The 17,565-nt window shown below is 36.0% G+C and overlaps 1 protein-coding gene across 6 annotated transcripts in view; it reads right to left on the minus strand.

Moving 5' to 3' along the window:
* The window catches only part of EXOC6B (exocyst complex component 6B), a 729,400-nt gene that overhangs the window by 618,658 nt on the left and 93,177 nt on the right, over positions 1-17,565 (minus strand). For all 6 annotated transcript variants that reach the window (XR_004352738.1, XM_032652455.1, XM_032652454.1 and 3 more), the window contains exons 4-5: positions 16,066-16,156; positions 15,908-15,953 (exon numbers count right to left, since the gene is read on the minus strand). Coding sequence is in view for 5 of the 6 variants with exons in the window: in XM_032652455.1 (XP_032508346.1) it covers positions 15,908-15,953; positions 16,066-16,144 (125 nt within the window). In the remaining variant the exon portion in view is untranslated. The remainder of the gene's footprint in view (positions 1-15,907; positions 15,954-16,065; positions 16,157-17,565) is intronic.

Consider the following 17,565-nt stretch of genomic DNA (forward strand, 5'->3'; position numbering starts at 1 on the left):
AGGTTCATGCCCCGGTCCGAGAAGATCCCACATGCCGCAGAGCGTCTAGGCCTGTGAGCCATGGCTGCTGAGCCTGCGCGTCCGGAGCCTGTGCTCCGCAACGGGAGAAGCCACAACAGTGAGAGGCCCGCGTACCGCAAAAAAAAAAAAGCATGCTCCAACTATATGTTGCTTACAAGAAACCCACTTTAGAATCACAGATACAAACAGACTTAAGTAAAAGCTAGAATAAGATACACCCCAAAAGTAACCATAAAAGTGCTTGAATGGCTATATTAATATCAGACACATTAGATTTTTTTTTGAGGGATTTTTTTTTTAAGCAATGAACAAAGAAAAGCCACAAAAGAGCCCTCAAAATGGCAAACACGAAAAAAAAAAAGTTGAACTGATGTGAAGAAATGAAAATAAAAAATAAAATTTTGTCACTCAAACTGCCAACGATTTCTTAAAAAATAATGGATATTATTATCAGGGGTTTTAATAAATGAGAATTCACAGCCTGCTGATAAACATATTTATATTATTCACGTTTTCAATGTAAAATTTCACCAAACAAGTATTCTAAACAGTTGCATTCTCCCCCACAAAAAAATTACATGTACAAAAATATGTATAAGCCTCTTGAACTGTAGTTATTTATATTAACAAATAAAAAACTAATCTAGAAGTCTATTAACAAGGAATTGGTTAAACGCATTATGATATATCCATGTAGTATATATGTATATGCAAAGAATAATAAAACAGCGAAGTGTTTACAATATTGTTGAGTGAAAATTATTTCAAAAAAATTGAACTTACAAGTATGATCATAACGTTTTTCAAAATTACAAATATTATACATGTGTAAATTATGAATACATATGTATGTATGAGCTACACAGTACTAAATACAAGCACACACACAAATATAAGTACACAGAAAATGACTAATATATACAAAAATGTAAACCATGATTTTTCTTTCCTTTGGATAGGAACATTATGGGTAATAGCTTTCTTCTTCACGTTTTTAATTTCTACATTTCCCATATTTAGTATAGGAAAAACTCAGTTTTGATCCTGTAAGTAAAAGACTTATAGTTCTATTTCAGGTTTTAAGAATGAATTCCATGGGAGATACTTAAACTCTTCTTACTCCAATGCACGTAATACCACAAACACTAAAGATCAGAGGTTGGATTTACTTGTTTTCTTTGCTTATGTTTTTCCCTCCTGTGTTCCAAAAATCAAAATCTTAGTCCAAATAAACGAAGGGAAGAAAGATTTATTTCCCCTAAATTAAGAAATAAAATTACAAATATAGTTTAATCTGAAATGGTTGCTTTTATTAAAATTTTACAGACTCACAAACAATACAATTCACATGGTTTAGTATAAACAGAATGGTGTTTATATTACAATTAGGTACGAAGAGCTATGTGCAATAAAATGCATTTCCTCTAGAGAGAAACTTTAGAATGGATATAAACCTAGAAATTAAGCCAAAAAGATAAACACACTTTAGGGTTTAGTTATATTTTGGAACATTGTTTATAGAATGAGAAAAATCTAACAATGTTGCCTGCAGACACAAGGCACATTCACTGATGAGACACATGGCTGCACAGTGAAAACATCTGGTCTGTCAAATAACTCCACATTTTTCAAGGCTAATTAGTACAAAACCCAGTGATTTCTGGCAATAAAGAATGTTACTTTACTTCCCCATTGTCCTTTCCCTAACACACTCATACTCCAACTGTAACAGATCAATAAGATTCATTCAAATTTCTAGTGTACTTCAATATCAGTGACAGGTTAAAGAATGACAGCCAATTAAACACCTCTATAGCAGACACCAAAAGAAAAGAATTCTATTTCCAGGGGCCATGGAAATCTAAAACAAGATTTTGACATTACTTTTGACAACCTCTAAACATTAAAACTGAATCAAAAGCCAAATGTGCTAGCTCTCCCCCCCACCACCACATGCAGGCTCCCTAATAGAGATGTGAGCAGAAAGAAAGTAAATGAAATAAAAGCAAGAAATTTTTTAAAATAAGGCAGGAAAAGACGTCTAAATAATCCTAAAAATTGGATAACTTAAGGTCAGAATAACTTAGACATGGTTGAATGCTATCCTGAGAAGAGGAATGTTGATTCTAGGCAAATTAAATTTTGGAACTTTTTTGTCATGGTATGGAACTCGTTCACAATGATGGTTTTTAAAATTCTAATAAGTAATCTTTCAAAGTGGATTACAACTACCCATGAGAAATTTCTTAAAATTCAGAGTATGATAAGAATATAAAACAAAAGCTTTCTGCACAGAAAATATTAGTGTCTTTCCTAATTGAAGAGCATCATTAAGAAATATTTAATCCCTTCTATGTGCTAGAGATAGAAAGATGGTCAGATATCTTTCCACAGGGAACATAAAACCTAGTAGTATAATGAGTATTTATAGCTTGAAAAAAAAATAACTAGGCTTCCAGCCATTAAGGAATAACAAAGAACAGACATGAACTCTCACTCTTAAGAAGTAAAATACTGGCTAAAATACATAAAACAACTGCTTTCACATAGTGAACATCAAGTAACACAGAACTGTGATCTCTGAAAAAAGGGAAACAAACAAGGTGAATTTAATAGTTATCTGGGGGCTTCCCTGGTGGCACAGTGGTTAAGAATCCGCCTGCCAAAGCAGGGGACATGGGTTCGAGCCCTGGTCCGGGAAGATCCCACATGCCTCTGAGCAACAAAGCCCGTGCTCCACAACTACTGAGTCAGCACTCTAGAGCCCATAAGCCACAACTACTGAGCCCATGTGCCACAAATACTGAAGCCCATGCGTCTAGAGCCCGTGCTCCGCAACAAGAGAAGCCACTGCAATGAGAAGCCCGTGCACTGCAACGTTGAGTAGCCCCCGCTCGCCACAACTAGAAAAAGCCCAGGCGCAGCAACAAAGACCCAACGCAGCCAAAAAATAAATAAGTAAAATAAAAAATAGTTATCTGGGTTATCTGACTGAATGTGATTTCTAGATCATGGACACAGTCAGAGAAAACCCAAACAGAGCCCAGCAACTTAGCAGAGTTAGCATCAGAGACAGGAGTTCAGGAAAGCTTGTGCACCTTAAGGTTGTGCAGCAGAATTCCAAAAAAAAAAAAACAGGAAGCAATGCAGAAAAAAGATGCAGAAATTTACATAAGGGTTCCCTTGAGTCTTTGCTAAGTACTAGGCCAGGCATAGGGAAACTGAAATTCTGCATGAACAGGCATAAAGAAGGGAGGGAAGGAAGAGAAGGAAGAGAAGGGAGGGAGAGAAGGCAAGGAAGGAGAGACAGACAGACAGCAGCAAGATGTAAGATAAACACTTCAAGGAGCTCAGACAAGACAGAGCAACATCTTAACTCTGAACAGCCAAAGTGAAGAGTCCCTGGGGGTTTCTGAGTTTTTCAAAGTAGATGAATACTACCCCCAGCAACCCCTGGAATGAAGGAGGGCCTACCAAAGCTTAAAAATGGGGTCTGATGGGATTGGGATCAAGTGGATCTGAAAACAACTAAACTATTTGCCAAAACAAAGACCAACACCCTCTAAGAAAAAAAAGCTCCCCAAAATCCAGGCACTCAATAACATAATATAATGACAATTATCCAATCAAAACTTATAAGACATGGTAAGAACCAAAAAAATGACATGTAACTAGGAAAAACAAAATAATCTTCAGAGAAATCCAAAATACCAGAAGTGACAGAACTAGCAAAGAAGTACATAAAAACAGAAATTAGAGCTCTGTTACAGGTATTTTTTAAAGATGCAAAAATAACAAAAGAAATTAAACATAAAAACTAAATGGAACTCCTAACGATGAAAAATATATCATCTGAAATGAAAATTTCACTGGATAAGATTAAAAGATTAGACAATGAAAAAGAAAGAACACAGCAATAAAATCTATCCCATATAAAGCACAGAGAAAAAAGACTGGAGAAAAAGAAGATCCTCAAGTCACCTGTGGGATTATGTGAAGTTGTCCAACATAGATATAACTGAAGTCTCAGAATGAGGATGGAAAAAGGACCAAAAAAATGTTTGGAAAAATAATATCTGAACATCTTCCAGACTTTATGAAACGTTCAAAAAAGAACAAGCAACTAAACAAACCACAAGCAGTATAAATATACACACACATTCACGCATACAAACATATTTACACCAAAGCATATCAAAATCAAATTGCTGAGAACAAATTATACAAACAAAAGTTTTTAAACAGCTGGAGAAAAGACACATTAAGTAGAGTGACAAAAAAGTTAAGGCTGTTCATATACTTCTCCCTCAGAAACTACATAAGCCAGAAGACAAAAAAATGATATCTTAAGAACTAATGAATCTATAAACCTAGAATTATATGCCCATCAAAAATATATTTCAAAATGAAGGTGAACAACGAGACAGCATTTCACACCCACCAAGATGGCCATAATCAAAAGACAGACAGTAATAAGTACTGGCTAGGATGTACAGAAAATCGAATCCTCATATGCTGCTGGGGGAAGGTAAAATGGCACAGCTGCTCTGGAAAACAGTCTGGCAGCTCCTCAAATGGTTAAACAGAGTTACCATGATCCAGCAAAATTTCATTCCTAGGTGTATATAGCCAAGAGAAATGAAAACATATGTCCATACAACAACCTGTAAACAAAAATGCATAGCAGGATTATTTGTAAAAACCCAAAATTGTAAACAACCCAAATGCTCATCAACTAATGAATGGATAAATAAAATGTGGTAAATCCATACAGTGGAATATTCAGCAATTAAAGAGATGGGACTTCCCTGGTGGTGCAGCGGTTAAGAATCCGCCTGCCAGTGCAGGGAACATGGGTTTTAGCCCTGGTCTGGGAAGATCCCACATGCCGCAGAGCAACTAAGCCTGTGCGCCACAGCTACTCTGTACTCTAGAGCCCACAAGCCACAACTACTGAGCCCACGTTCCATAACTATTGAAGCCCACGTGCCTAGAGCCCGTGCTCCGCAACCAGAGAAGCCATCACAACGAGAAGCCCGCACACCACAACGAAGAGTAGGCCCCGCTCACCGCAACTAGAGAAATCATATATTATATGATTCCATTTATATGAAATGTCCAGAATAGGCAAATCTGAAGAAACAGAAAATAAATCAGTAGTTCCCAGTAGCTGGCAAGGGGGGCAGGGGACAGGAGAAAATTGTGTGCTGATGGCCAGGGGGCTCACAGTTTCTTTTGTGAAGAATAAAAACATTCTACAACTGATTGTGGTGATGGTCACACAACTCTGACTACACTAAAAGCCACTGAATTGTATACATTAAATGAATGAAGTGAAAAGTAGGTAAACTGTATCTCAGTGAAGCTGTTAAGAATATTTTAGAAAAAAGGATATTAAAAACAGACAATGTAAAAATTAAAAAGAAAGCAGCAGTGGCTGGCTGCATTAATACCAAACAACACATATTTCAGAAAAAAAGAATATCACCAGGGATAAAGAAGAACCTTCCATAATTACAAATGGGTCCTTTCGTCAAGAAGATACAACAATGCTTAATGTATATGCATCCAATAAGAGAGCTTCAAAATACACATAGCAAAAACTGAAAGAACAGAAAGAAGACATATGTAAAGCCAGTTATAATAGGCAACTTCAACACTCCTCTGTCAACAAATAACAAATACAAAATCATAAGGATAGAGAAAACCTGCACAACACCAAGTATATCTAAATGACAGTTAAAGAATGCTCTCCTCAATAACAATATATATTATTTTGAAGTGTGTATGTAATTTTCACCAAAACAGACCATATGCTGGGGCGTAAAACAAGTCTCAAAATATATAAAAGGTTGCAATCATACGTTTTACATTTATGAACACAATGAAGTGAAATTACAAATCAATTTTGATAAATCTGGAAAATCCCCTAATATTTAGAAATTAACCAATGAACTTCTAAGTAAGTTGGTGAAATAAATTCTAAACATTACAAAAGAAATTAGAAAATATTTGAAATAAATGTAAAAAAAACCCCACAACATCAGAAAACATGTAAGATGCAGTCAGAACACTGCTTAGAGAGAAATGCACAGCTTTATATGGCTACATTAGAAAATAGAACCAAAATCAATGCCCTAGGCCTCCACCTAATAAAGCTAAAAAAAGAGCAAATTATTTACAATAGCCAAGACATGGAAGCAACCCAAGTGTCCATCAAGGGATAAATGGATAAAGAAAATATGAGATATATATTATGAGATATATATATATAACTGAATCACTTTGATGTACACTTGAAACTAACACAACATTGTAAATCAACTATACTTCAATTTGTAAGAGCAAATTAAACCCCAAGTAAGCAGGAGAAAGGAAATACTAAAGATACCAGCGAAAATCAGTAAAATAGAAAAACAGGAAAAAAAACTCAATAAAACCTAAATTACTATTTTCAAAAAAATCATAAAATTGACAAACCTCTAGCCAAAATAATCAGAGAGACAGAGACAGAAACAAAGAGAGAAAAGACAAATTATCAACATAAGCAATGAAAGAGAAAGTATCACTATAGATCCTATACTGTTAAAATAATACAGGAATATCATGAATAACTTTTGTTACAGAATTCAAAAACTTGGATGACATGGACAAATTATTTGAAAGATACAAATAAGCAAAATTTACTCAAGAAACACAAAATGCAAGCAGCCGTGTATTTATTTTTAAAATTAAATTTTTAGTTAACAACTTTCTCACCAAAAACAAACAAATCTCCAAGGCCAAGTGGTTTCACTGTTAGATTCTACCAAATATTTAAGGAAGGTAATTGCCAACACTACACAAATTCTTCTGGAAAACCAAAGAGGGAAAACTTTCCAAGTTATTCACGAGGCCAGCATTAATCTGATACCAAAAACAAACAAAGATATTACAAAAAAGAAAACTACAGACAAGTATTTCTCATGAACATAGATACAAAACTCCTCAACAAAATTTTAGCAAATCAAATACCACATCATATTAAAAAGGATAATTTACCATGACCAAGTGGGATTTATTCCATGAATGCAAGTTTGGTTTAACATTCAATACAATTTATCATACTAATAAACTAAAAAAGAAATTTTAAAAAAACATATGATCATCTCACTGGCATAGAAAAAGCATTTGACAAAAACAATATTCATTCCTGATAGAAACTTTCAACAACTAGAAATAGAAGGGAACTTCTTCAGCCTTCTAAATGGCATGTACAAAAAGACTATATCTAACATATATGACTTAATGGTTAAATGCTTTCCCCGTAAGATCAGGAACAGGGCAAAGATATCTACTCACACTACTTCTATTCAACATTGTACTGGAGGCTTAGCCAGTTCAATAAAACAAGAAAAATAAACCAAAAAGAAAGCATCCCAATTGGAAAGAAAGAAATATACCTGTCTTTATTTGTAGACAAGATAATCAGCTACATAGAAAATCCAATGGAATACACAAAAATGCTACTAGAATTAGTAAGTGATTTAGTAAGGTTGCAGAATACAAGATAAATATACAAATTTAATAGTATACTAGTAATTAATGACTGAAAATTAAAAAGCAATAGCATTTATTTATTTAATTTTTTTGGCTGCACCACTGCAGCATGTGAGATCTTAGTTCCCTGAACAGAATTCAAACACATGCCCCCTGCATTGGAAGGGCAGAGTCTTAACCACTGGGCCACCAGGGAAGCCCCAGCAATACCATTTAAAATAAGCATCAAAAAATACAAAATAATAGGGATAAATATGACGAAAGATATGTAAGACTTATTCACTAAAAACTAAAAACATTGCTGAAAAAAATTAAAGAAGACCTAAATAAATGAAAGCATTCATACTGGTCGGTGAGGGGTAAGATGGACTAGCATGGGATACAAGAGACCTAGTGAGGTAAGACTGTCTGTATAGGAAGGCAGCATTGCATGGAATGTCAGAGCCAAAGAGGGATGAGGAGGACATTCAGGGAAGACAGAAGCATAACACAGGGTATTAGAGCCCAACTAGAGTAAGGAGGATACAATATAGGAGGGCAACTCAGTGTGCAGTGTTGATACAGCTCAAAGGAGCCCAAGACATATAAACCTACTCTTTGTGCCAGAAAAAGGTTGAGCTAGAAATACTGGTGAACAGTACTTATGATAGCCACTCAAATTAAGAGGAGAAATGTAGGTTGTTCATATAATGGGACTACTATACAGCAATTAAAATAAGTGAACTAGATCTCTATACATAAATTTAAAAGCTCTCCACCAGTATGTAAGCCCCACAACAGCAGATATTTTTGTCTATTTTGTTCAGAGTTATATTCCCAGCACTAAGAGCAATGCCTAACAACACAGTAAGTACTCAATTCATTTTTATTGAATGAATGATTCTCAAAAAAACAAGGACTGAGAACTATTCATGTAAATGTTTCTAAAAATACAACGTATGATTTACGGGTATTAAAAACATGGACTAGAAGGATACACCAAATTTATGATACTAGTTTCCCCAACGGAGTAGGGAAAGGGAAAGGACTGAGGAAGCGGATATGAGTTTTATCTATAATTTTTTTAAATGTACATTTTACCTCTTTCCGTCCATATGTGTTTATATATATGTCATAAATATTTACATATATATGAATCAAAACTGGAATTGTTCCTATCTGTTAATTCAGAGAAGTTGATACTGAAGCTTTTTTTAAATCTCTGTAATTTTCTATAATTTTAGAACTTCACAAAAGGTTATCAGGGAAATAATATTACCTTCTATCTCACTGAACAGAATTTCTCATACTGTTCAACCTATGTTTTTTTTTTTAACATCTTTATTGGGGTATAATTGCTTTACAATGGTGTGTTAGTTTCTGCTTTATAACAAAGTGAATCAGTTATACATATACATATGTTCCCATATGTCTTCCCTCTTGCGTCTCCCTCCCTCCCACTCTCCCTATCCCACCCCTCCAGGCTGTCACAAAGCACCGGGCTAATATCCCTGTGCCATGTGGTTGCTTCCCACTAGCTATCTACCTTACTACGTTTGTTAGTGTGTATATGTCCATGACTCTCTCTCGCCCTGTCAAAGCTCACCCTTCCCCCTCCCCTTATCCTCAAGTCTGTTCTCCAGTAGGTCTGCGTCTTTATTCCTGTCTTACCCCTAGGTTCTTCATGACATTTTTTTCCCTTAAATTCCATATATATGTGTTAGCATACGGTATTTGTCTTTTTCTTTCTGACTTACTTCACTCTGTATGACAGACTCTAGGTCTATCCATCTCATTACAAATAACTCAATTTCGTTTCTTTTTAAGGCTGAGTAATATTCCATTGTATATATGTGCCACATCTTCTTTATCCATTCATCCGATGATGGACACTTAGGTTGTTTCCATCTCCGGGCTATTGTAAATAGAGCTGCAATGAACATTTTGGTACATGACTCTTTTTGAATTTTGGTTTTCTCGGGGTATATGCCCAGTAGTGGGATTGCTGAGTCATATGGTAATTCTATTTGTAGTTTTTTAAGGAACCTGCATACTGTTCTCCATAGTGGCTGAACCAATTCACATTCCCACCAGCAGTGCAGGAGTGTTCCCTTTTCTCCACACCCTCTCCAGCATTTATTGTTTCTAGATTTTTTGATGATGGCCATTCTGACTGGTGTGAGATGATATCTCATTGTAGTTTTGATTAGCATTTCTCTAATGATTAATGATATTGAGCATTCTTTCATGTGTTTGTTGGCATTCTGTATATCTTCTTTGGAGAAATGTCTATTTAGGTCTTCTGCCCAGTTTTGGATTGGGTTGTTTGTTTTTTTGTTATTGAGCTGCATGAGCTGCTTGTAAATTTTGGAGATTAATCCTTTGTCAGTTGCTTCATTTGCAAATATCTTCTCCCATTCTGAGGGTTGTCTTTTGGTCTTGTTTATGGTTTCCTTTGCTGTGCAAAAGCTTTTAAGTTTCACTAGGTCCCATTTGTTTATTTTTGTTTTTATTTCCATTACCCTAGGAGGTGGGTCAGAAAGGATCTTGCTGTGATTTATGTCATAGAGTGTTCCACCTATGTTTTCCTCTAAGAGTTTGATAGTTTCTGGCCTTACATTTAGGTCTTTAATCCATTTTGAGGTTATTTTTGTGTATGGTGTTAGGGAGTGGTCTAATCTCATACTTTTACATGTACCTGTCCAGTTTTCCCAACACCATTTATTGAAGAGGCTATCCTTTCTCCACTGTACATTCCTGCCACCTTTATCAAAGATAAGGTGTCCATGTGTGCGTGGGTTTATCTCTGGGCTTTCTATCCTGTTCCATTGATCTATCTTTCTGTTTTTGTGCCAGTACCATACTGTCTTGATTACTGTAGCTTTGTAGTATAGTCTGAAGTCAGGGAGCCTGATTCCTCCAGCTCCTTTTTTCGTTCTCAAGATTGCTTTGGCTATTCGGGGTCTTTTGTGTTTCCATACAAATTGCGAAATTTTTTGTTCTAGTTCTGTGAAAAATGCCAGTGGTAGTTTAATAGGGATTGCATTGAGTCTGTACGTTGCTTTGGGTAGTAGAGTCATTTTCACAATGTTGATTCTTCCCATCCAAGAACATGGTATATCTCTCCATCTATTTGTATCATCTTTAATTTCTTTCATCAGTGTCTTATAATTTTCTGCATACAGGTCTTTTGTCTCCTTAGGTAGGTTTATTCCTAGATATTTTATTCTTTTTGTTTCAATGGTAAATGGGAGTGTTTTCTTGATTTCACTTTCAGATTTTTCATCATTAGTATATAGCAATGCCAGAGATTTCTGTGCATTAATTTTGTATCCTGCTACTTCACCAAATTCATTGATTAGCTCTAGTAGTTTTCTGGTAGCATCTTTAGGATTCTCTATGTATAGTATCATGTCATCTGCAAACAGTGACAGCTTTACTTCTTCTTTTCCGATTTGGATTCCTTTTATTTCCTTTTCTTCTCTGATTGCTGTGGCTAAAACTTCCAAAACTATGTTGAATAAGAGTGGTGAGAGTGGGCAACCTTGTCTTGTTCCTGATCTTAGTGGAAATGCTTTCAGTTTTTCACCATTGAGGATGATGTTGGCTGTGGGCTTGTCACATATGGCCTTTATTATGTTGAGGAAAGTTCCCTCTATGCCTACTTTCTGCAGGGTTTTTATCATAAATGGGTGTTGAATTTTGTCGAAAGCTTTCTCTGCATCTATTGAGATGATCATATGGTTTTTCTCCTTCAATTTGTTAATATGGTTTATCACACTGATAGATTTGCGTATATTGAAGAATCCTTGCATTCCTGGAATAAACCCCACTTGATCATGGTGTATGATCCTTTTAATGTGCTGTTGGATTCTGTTTGCTAGTATTTTGTTGAGGATTTTTGCATCTATGTTCATCAGTGATATCGGCCTGTAGTTTTCTTTCTTTGTGACATCCTTGTCTGGTTTTGGTATCAAGGTGATGGTGGCCTCGTAGAAGGAATTTGGGAGTGTTCCTCCCTATGCTACATTTTGGAAGAGTTTGAGAAGGACAGGTGTTAGCTCTTCTCTAAACGTTTGATAGAATTCACCTGTGAAGCCATCTGGTCCTGGGCTTTTGTTTGTTCGAAGATTTCTAATCACAGTTTCAATTTCAGTGCTTGTGATTGGTCTGTTCATATTTTCTATTTCTTCCTGATTCAATCTTGGCACGTTGTGCATTTCTAAGTATTTGTCCATTTCTTCCAGATTGTCCATTTTATTGGCATACAGTTGCTTGTAGTAATCTCATGATTTTTTTTATTTCTGCAGTGTCAGTTGTTACTTCTCCTTCTTCATTTCTAATTCTATTGATTTGAGTCTTCTCCCTTTTTTTCTTGATGAGTCTGGCTAGTGGTTTATCTATTTTGTTTATCTTCTCAAAGAACCAGCTTTTAGTTTTATTGATTTTGCTATCATTTCCTTCATTTCTTTTTCATTTATTTCTGATCTGATTTTTATGATTTCTTTCCTTCTGCTAGCTTGGGGGTTTTTTTGTTCTTCTTTCTCTAACTGCTTGAGGTGCAAGGTTAGGTTGTTTATTTGAGATGTTTCCTGCTTCTTAAGGTGGGCTTGTATTGCTATAAACTTCCCCCTTAGAACTGCTTTTGCTGCATCCCATAGGTTTTGGGTCGTTGTGTCTCCACTGTCATTTGTTTCTAGGTATTTTTTTATTTCCTCTTTGATTTCTTCAGTGATCACTTCATTATTAAGTAGTGTATTGTTTAGCCTCCATGTGTTTGTATTTTTTACAGATCCTTTCCTGTAATTGATATCTAGTCTCATGGCGTTGTGGTCAGAAAAGATACTTGATACAATTTCAATTTTCTTAAATTTACCAAGGCTTGATTTGTGACCCAAGATATGATCTATCCTGGAGAATGTTCCATGAGCACTTGAGAAAAATGTGTATTCTGTTGTTTTTGGATGGCGTGTCCTATAAATATCAATTAAGTCCATCTTGTTTAATGTATCATTTAAAGCTTGTGTTTCCTTATTTATTTTCATTTTGGATGTTCTGTCCATGGGTGAAAATGGGGTGTTAAAGTCCCCTACTATGAATGTGTTACTGTCGATCTCCCCTTTTATGGCTGCTAGTATTTGCCTTATGTATTGAGGTGCTCCTATGTTGGGTGCATAAATATTTACAATTGTTATATCTTCTTCTTGGATCAATCCCTTGATCATTATGTAGTGTCCTTCTTTGTCTCTTTTAATAGTCCTTATTTTAAAGTCTATTTTGTCTGATATGAGAATTGCTACTCCAGCTTTCTTTTGGTTTCCATTTGCATGGAATATCTTTTTCCATCCCCTTACTTTCAGTCTGTATGTGTCTCTAGGTCTGAAGTGGGTCTCTTGTAGACAGCATATATAAGGGTCTTGTTTTTGTATCCATTCAGGCAGTCTGTGACTTTTGGTGGGAGCATTTAATCTATTTACATTTAAGGTAATTATTGATATATATGTTCCTCTTCCCATTTTCTTAATTGTTTTGGGTTTGTTATTGTAGGTCTTTTCCTTCTCTTGTGTTTCCTGCCTAGCGAAGTTCCTTTAGCATTTGTTGTAAAGCTGGTTTGGTGGTGCTGAACTCTCAGCTTTTGCTTGTCTGTAAAGGTTTTAATTTCTCCATCAAATCTGAATGAGATCCTTGCTGGGTAGAGTAGTCTTGGTTGCAGGTTCTTCTCCTTCATCACTTTCAGTATGTGCTGCCACTCCCTTCTGGCTTGTAGGGTTTCTGCTGAGAGATCAGCTCTTAACCTTATGGGGATTCCCTTGTGTGTTATTTGTTGTTTTTCCCTTGCTGCTTTTAATATGCTTTCCTTGTATTTAATTTTTGACAGTTTAATATGTGTCTTGGAGTATTTCTCCTTGTATTTATCCTGTATGGGACTCTCTGTGCTTCCTGGACTGGATTAACTATTTCCTTTCCCATATTACGGAAGTTTTCAACTATAATCTCTTCAAATATTTTCTCAGTCCCTTTCTTTTTCTCTTCTTCTTCTGGAACCCCTATAATTCGAATGTTGGTGCGTTTAATGTTGTCCCAGAGGTCTCTGAGACTGTCCTCAGTTCTTTTCATTCTTTTTTCTTTATTCTGCTCTGCAGTAGTTATTTCCACTACTTTATCTTCCAGGTCACTTATCCGTTCTTCTGCCTCAGTTATTCTGCTATTGATCCCATCTAGAGTATTTTTAATTTCATTTATTGCATTGTTCATCGTTGCTTGTTTCATCTTTATTTCTTCTAGGTCCTTGTTAACTGTTTCTTGCATTTTGTCCATTCTATTTCCAAGATTTCGGATCATCCTTACTATCATTATTCTGAATTCTTTTTCAGGTAGACTGCCTATTTCCTCTTCATTTGCTAGGTCTGGTGCATTTTTATCTTGCTCCTTCATCTGCTGTGTGTTTTTCTGTCTTCTCATTTTGCTTATCTTACTGTGTTTGGGGTCTCCTTTTTGCAGGCTGCAGGTTCGTAGTTCCTGTTGTTTTTGATGTCTGTCTCCAGTGGCTAAGGTTGTTTCAGTGGGTTGTGTAGGCTTCCTGGTGGAGGGGACTAGTGCCTGTGTTGTGGTGGATGAGGCTGGATCTTGTCTCTCTAGTGGGCAGGTTCACGTCTGGTGGTGTGTTTTGGGGTGTCTGTGGCCTTATTATGATTTTAGGCCGCCTCTCTGCTAATGGGTGGGGTTGTGTTCCTGTTTTGCTAGTTGTTTGGCATAGGTTGTCCAGCACTGTGGCTTGCTGGTCGTTGAGTGAAGCTGGGTGCTGGTGTTAAGATGGAGGTCTCTGGGAGATTTCCGCCATTTAATATTATGTGGAGCTGGGAGGTCTCTTGTTGACCAGTGACCTGAAGTTGGCTCTCCTACCTCAGAGGCAGAGCCCTGACTCCTGGCTGGAACACCAAGAGCCTTTCATCCACACGGCTTGTTCAAGTTCCAGGTTCCAGTTCTGAGGATTAGGAGTGCCTCTAAAATTTCAGGAACAGTGTTGCTTATATTTAATGATATCCTCCAGGGCACTTTTATTCCTTTGCACATAGTCTAGTTTCACTTGCTCATAGGGAGCCGTGTGATGAGGCCTCGCAGCTGCTTCTTCCCAACCTATGCTCTCTTATGTGAATGTATCCTCCCAGGGAGAAGGCAGTCTGGGAAATAATCTTAAGAAATTCAAAAAATATTGATGCTTCATGCTTTAACTTTAAAATTCTTGAGAATTTATCATTTTTATTCACAATATTTTTAATCTTATTTCAGTATTAAATACATTTTAATTCCATACTTTTTCCCTCAAAACTAGGTAAAATTAACATTCCAGGAAGATGTGTCCTGTTTATCTTATAGCTTCACATACCCCCATCATACCACAGGGTACTCCAGGGCAGAGAGGGTGGAGATGCTTACTCTAGTTTGGGAAGAAGAGCCAAAGAGTCACTGTCAAGTTTCCTGTGGAATAAAACCAGATGAAAATAACACACAGGAAAAGACTCCTCTGAACTTAACCTTGACCTTGCCCCTTGTGATGGTTAATTTTATATATCAACTTGGTTAGGCCATAGTACCCAGAGATTTGGTCAAATATTATTCTGGATATTTCTGTGAAGTTATTTTTTTACATGAGATTATTAGCACTTAAATCAGTAGACTGAGTAAAGACGAACATTCTCCATAATGTGGGTGGGCCTCGTTAAATCAGTTAAAGGCCTTGATAGGAAAAAGACTAAACTCCCCAGAGGAAGACGGAATTCTGCCAGCAGACTGCCTTCAGACTCAGGCAACAATATTTACTCTTCCCTGACACTAGCCTATCAGCCTACTATGCAGATTTGGACCTCCATAATCATGTGAACCAATTTGCTAAAAAAATCACTCTCTCTCTCTCTCTCTCTCTCTCTGCACACACATACATACACACACACACACACACACACACACACACACACACACACACACACCACTGGTTCTATTTCAACGGAGAACCCTGACTGATCCACCCCAGCAAAACCAGTAACTATTTTTTCTACTATAATACTAAACCAAAGCATGTTTCTCAAATTAACTATCACTAAAACAGTTACATGCTTTTCCCCTAAAAAGCTGGGTCTTCTAAAAATCAAACTACGTGTAGTGTTTTTTATTAAACATAATACATGACAAAATACATCAGCATATGTAAATAACTCTCGATGAATCAATAGATATACAAAAGGCAAGAGAAGATGTTATATGGACTTAATTATTTTTTGAAAGGTTATGCTAAATATGGACTTTTAAAAAAATTCTAAATAACAGAAATTTTAGATAATACAAAGTATTCAACAAAAAAATATCTTACCTTTTAGTTTTCATCTGGTCCCTCAGTTTGCTATACATCTCCAGGACTTGAAAGAGAAGGGGAGAAAGAGCACACAAGCATTATTTAGAGAAAGTGAAAAGACTAATTCAAGCTAAAGGAATTGCATCAAGAATTCTACTCTATTTCCAGTTCCTCACCTGGAAGACACAGCATTAATTTATCAACAGTGGCAGAAATATTTCTCTGTTGTAGTCGACACTGCTTCAGCTCTTCCATTGCTATTACCAGCTTAGCAAGAGGGAAAAAAACTGAATTATGCCAACAGCTGTAAATAAAAAGCTTTCAGTCACATTTTTCCACCCTATGTTCAATTCATCAGAAAATCCCAGACAGTTTCATAGTAAGACCTGCCAAGTGGACTACGGAACTGCCTTTCTCAACCAGTAAAACATCCCTGTATGGTTTCCTACTTTCTCCCCAAGATGCATACATACTACATTAGAAAAGGCTAGGTGAAATGAAATCTTAAAATTCAGGGGCCATCCAGGAGAAAAGAAAAAGCGTGCATATTTGCTCCACACCCTATTCAGACTCTTCATGATTTATATTTCATCAATCTTCTAAGAAGATCCTATATTTCTGTCATCAGTGCTAGACTCCTAGAGGAAAACAGTCCTTCCTATACAGCTTCAAATGAATCTTGAAAATAATCTGCAACTAAATCTGTATTTCAACAAATAAACCACACAGTTAGAAGTTGTGGCTTTTCCAAGAGTTCCAGTTTAATGAAGAGGAACTCACTTTTCTTCTCACAGCATTTTAAAGTCTTCCATCTGAAGTCATACCACAATAAAACTAGAAGAAACTGCATTCTTTGCAAAAACTTAAAATATGTGAAACAAACTTTTAAAAAGCAATAATCTACATGACCTCTTATAGTATTTATCCCATACCCTTTTCTAAAAGTTATCTACTTAGATACTACACAAAAAAGAAAAAAGGGAACGGTCCTGATTAAGTTACTGATAAGACAATCAAAGGCTAATTTTAAAGATTATTAAAATTAAACATTAAGTATTAGGCAATGAGGAAGGTATATGATACAGAGAACGGTAATAGACTGTAAGTCAGAAAACTTGGGTTTTAGTCCCAGCCTTCCAATTACTATGTAAACTTTAGCAAATCATCTGTTTTAGTTTCCTAATCAATAAAATAGTCATAATACCAGTCCTGACCTTGTCGTAGGTCTGTCATGAGGATTAAGTGAGAAAATGGATGTAAAATAATCTTATAAACTATGATGATTTAAATGGTGAGTATATCAATTAACAGAATCAAAGATTCTTTTTTTTTTTTTAACAAATACTTATGCATATTCATGTTGTGCCAGTCACTGTTTAGGCAGGTAGAGGGGATATGGCAATGCAGTTAAAATTTTTTTTTAAATCCTGACCTCATGGAGCTTAATTTCTAATGGAAAGAGACAAACAAAAAACAAACATATAAGGAAAACTGTATAATACCAAAGCATGATAGGTGCAATGGAGAAAAATAGAGCAGGAAAGATAAAAAGAATACAAGGCATGAAAGTGAGACTGCAATTCTAAATAAGGTGGTTAGAAAAGGCCTCATGAAGGAGGTAACATGTGAGGAGCATAAGTCTGAAGTAGGTAAACATTTGGGAAAGAACATTCCAG

Source organism: Phocoena sinus, chromosome 13, assembly GCF_008692025.1.
Source record: "Phocoena sinus isolate mPhoSin1 chromosome 13, mPhoSin1.pri, whole genome shotgun sequence".
Taxonomy (NCBI): Eukaryota; Metazoa; Chordata; class Mammalia; order Artiodactyla; family Phocoenidae; genus Phocoena; species Phocoena sinus.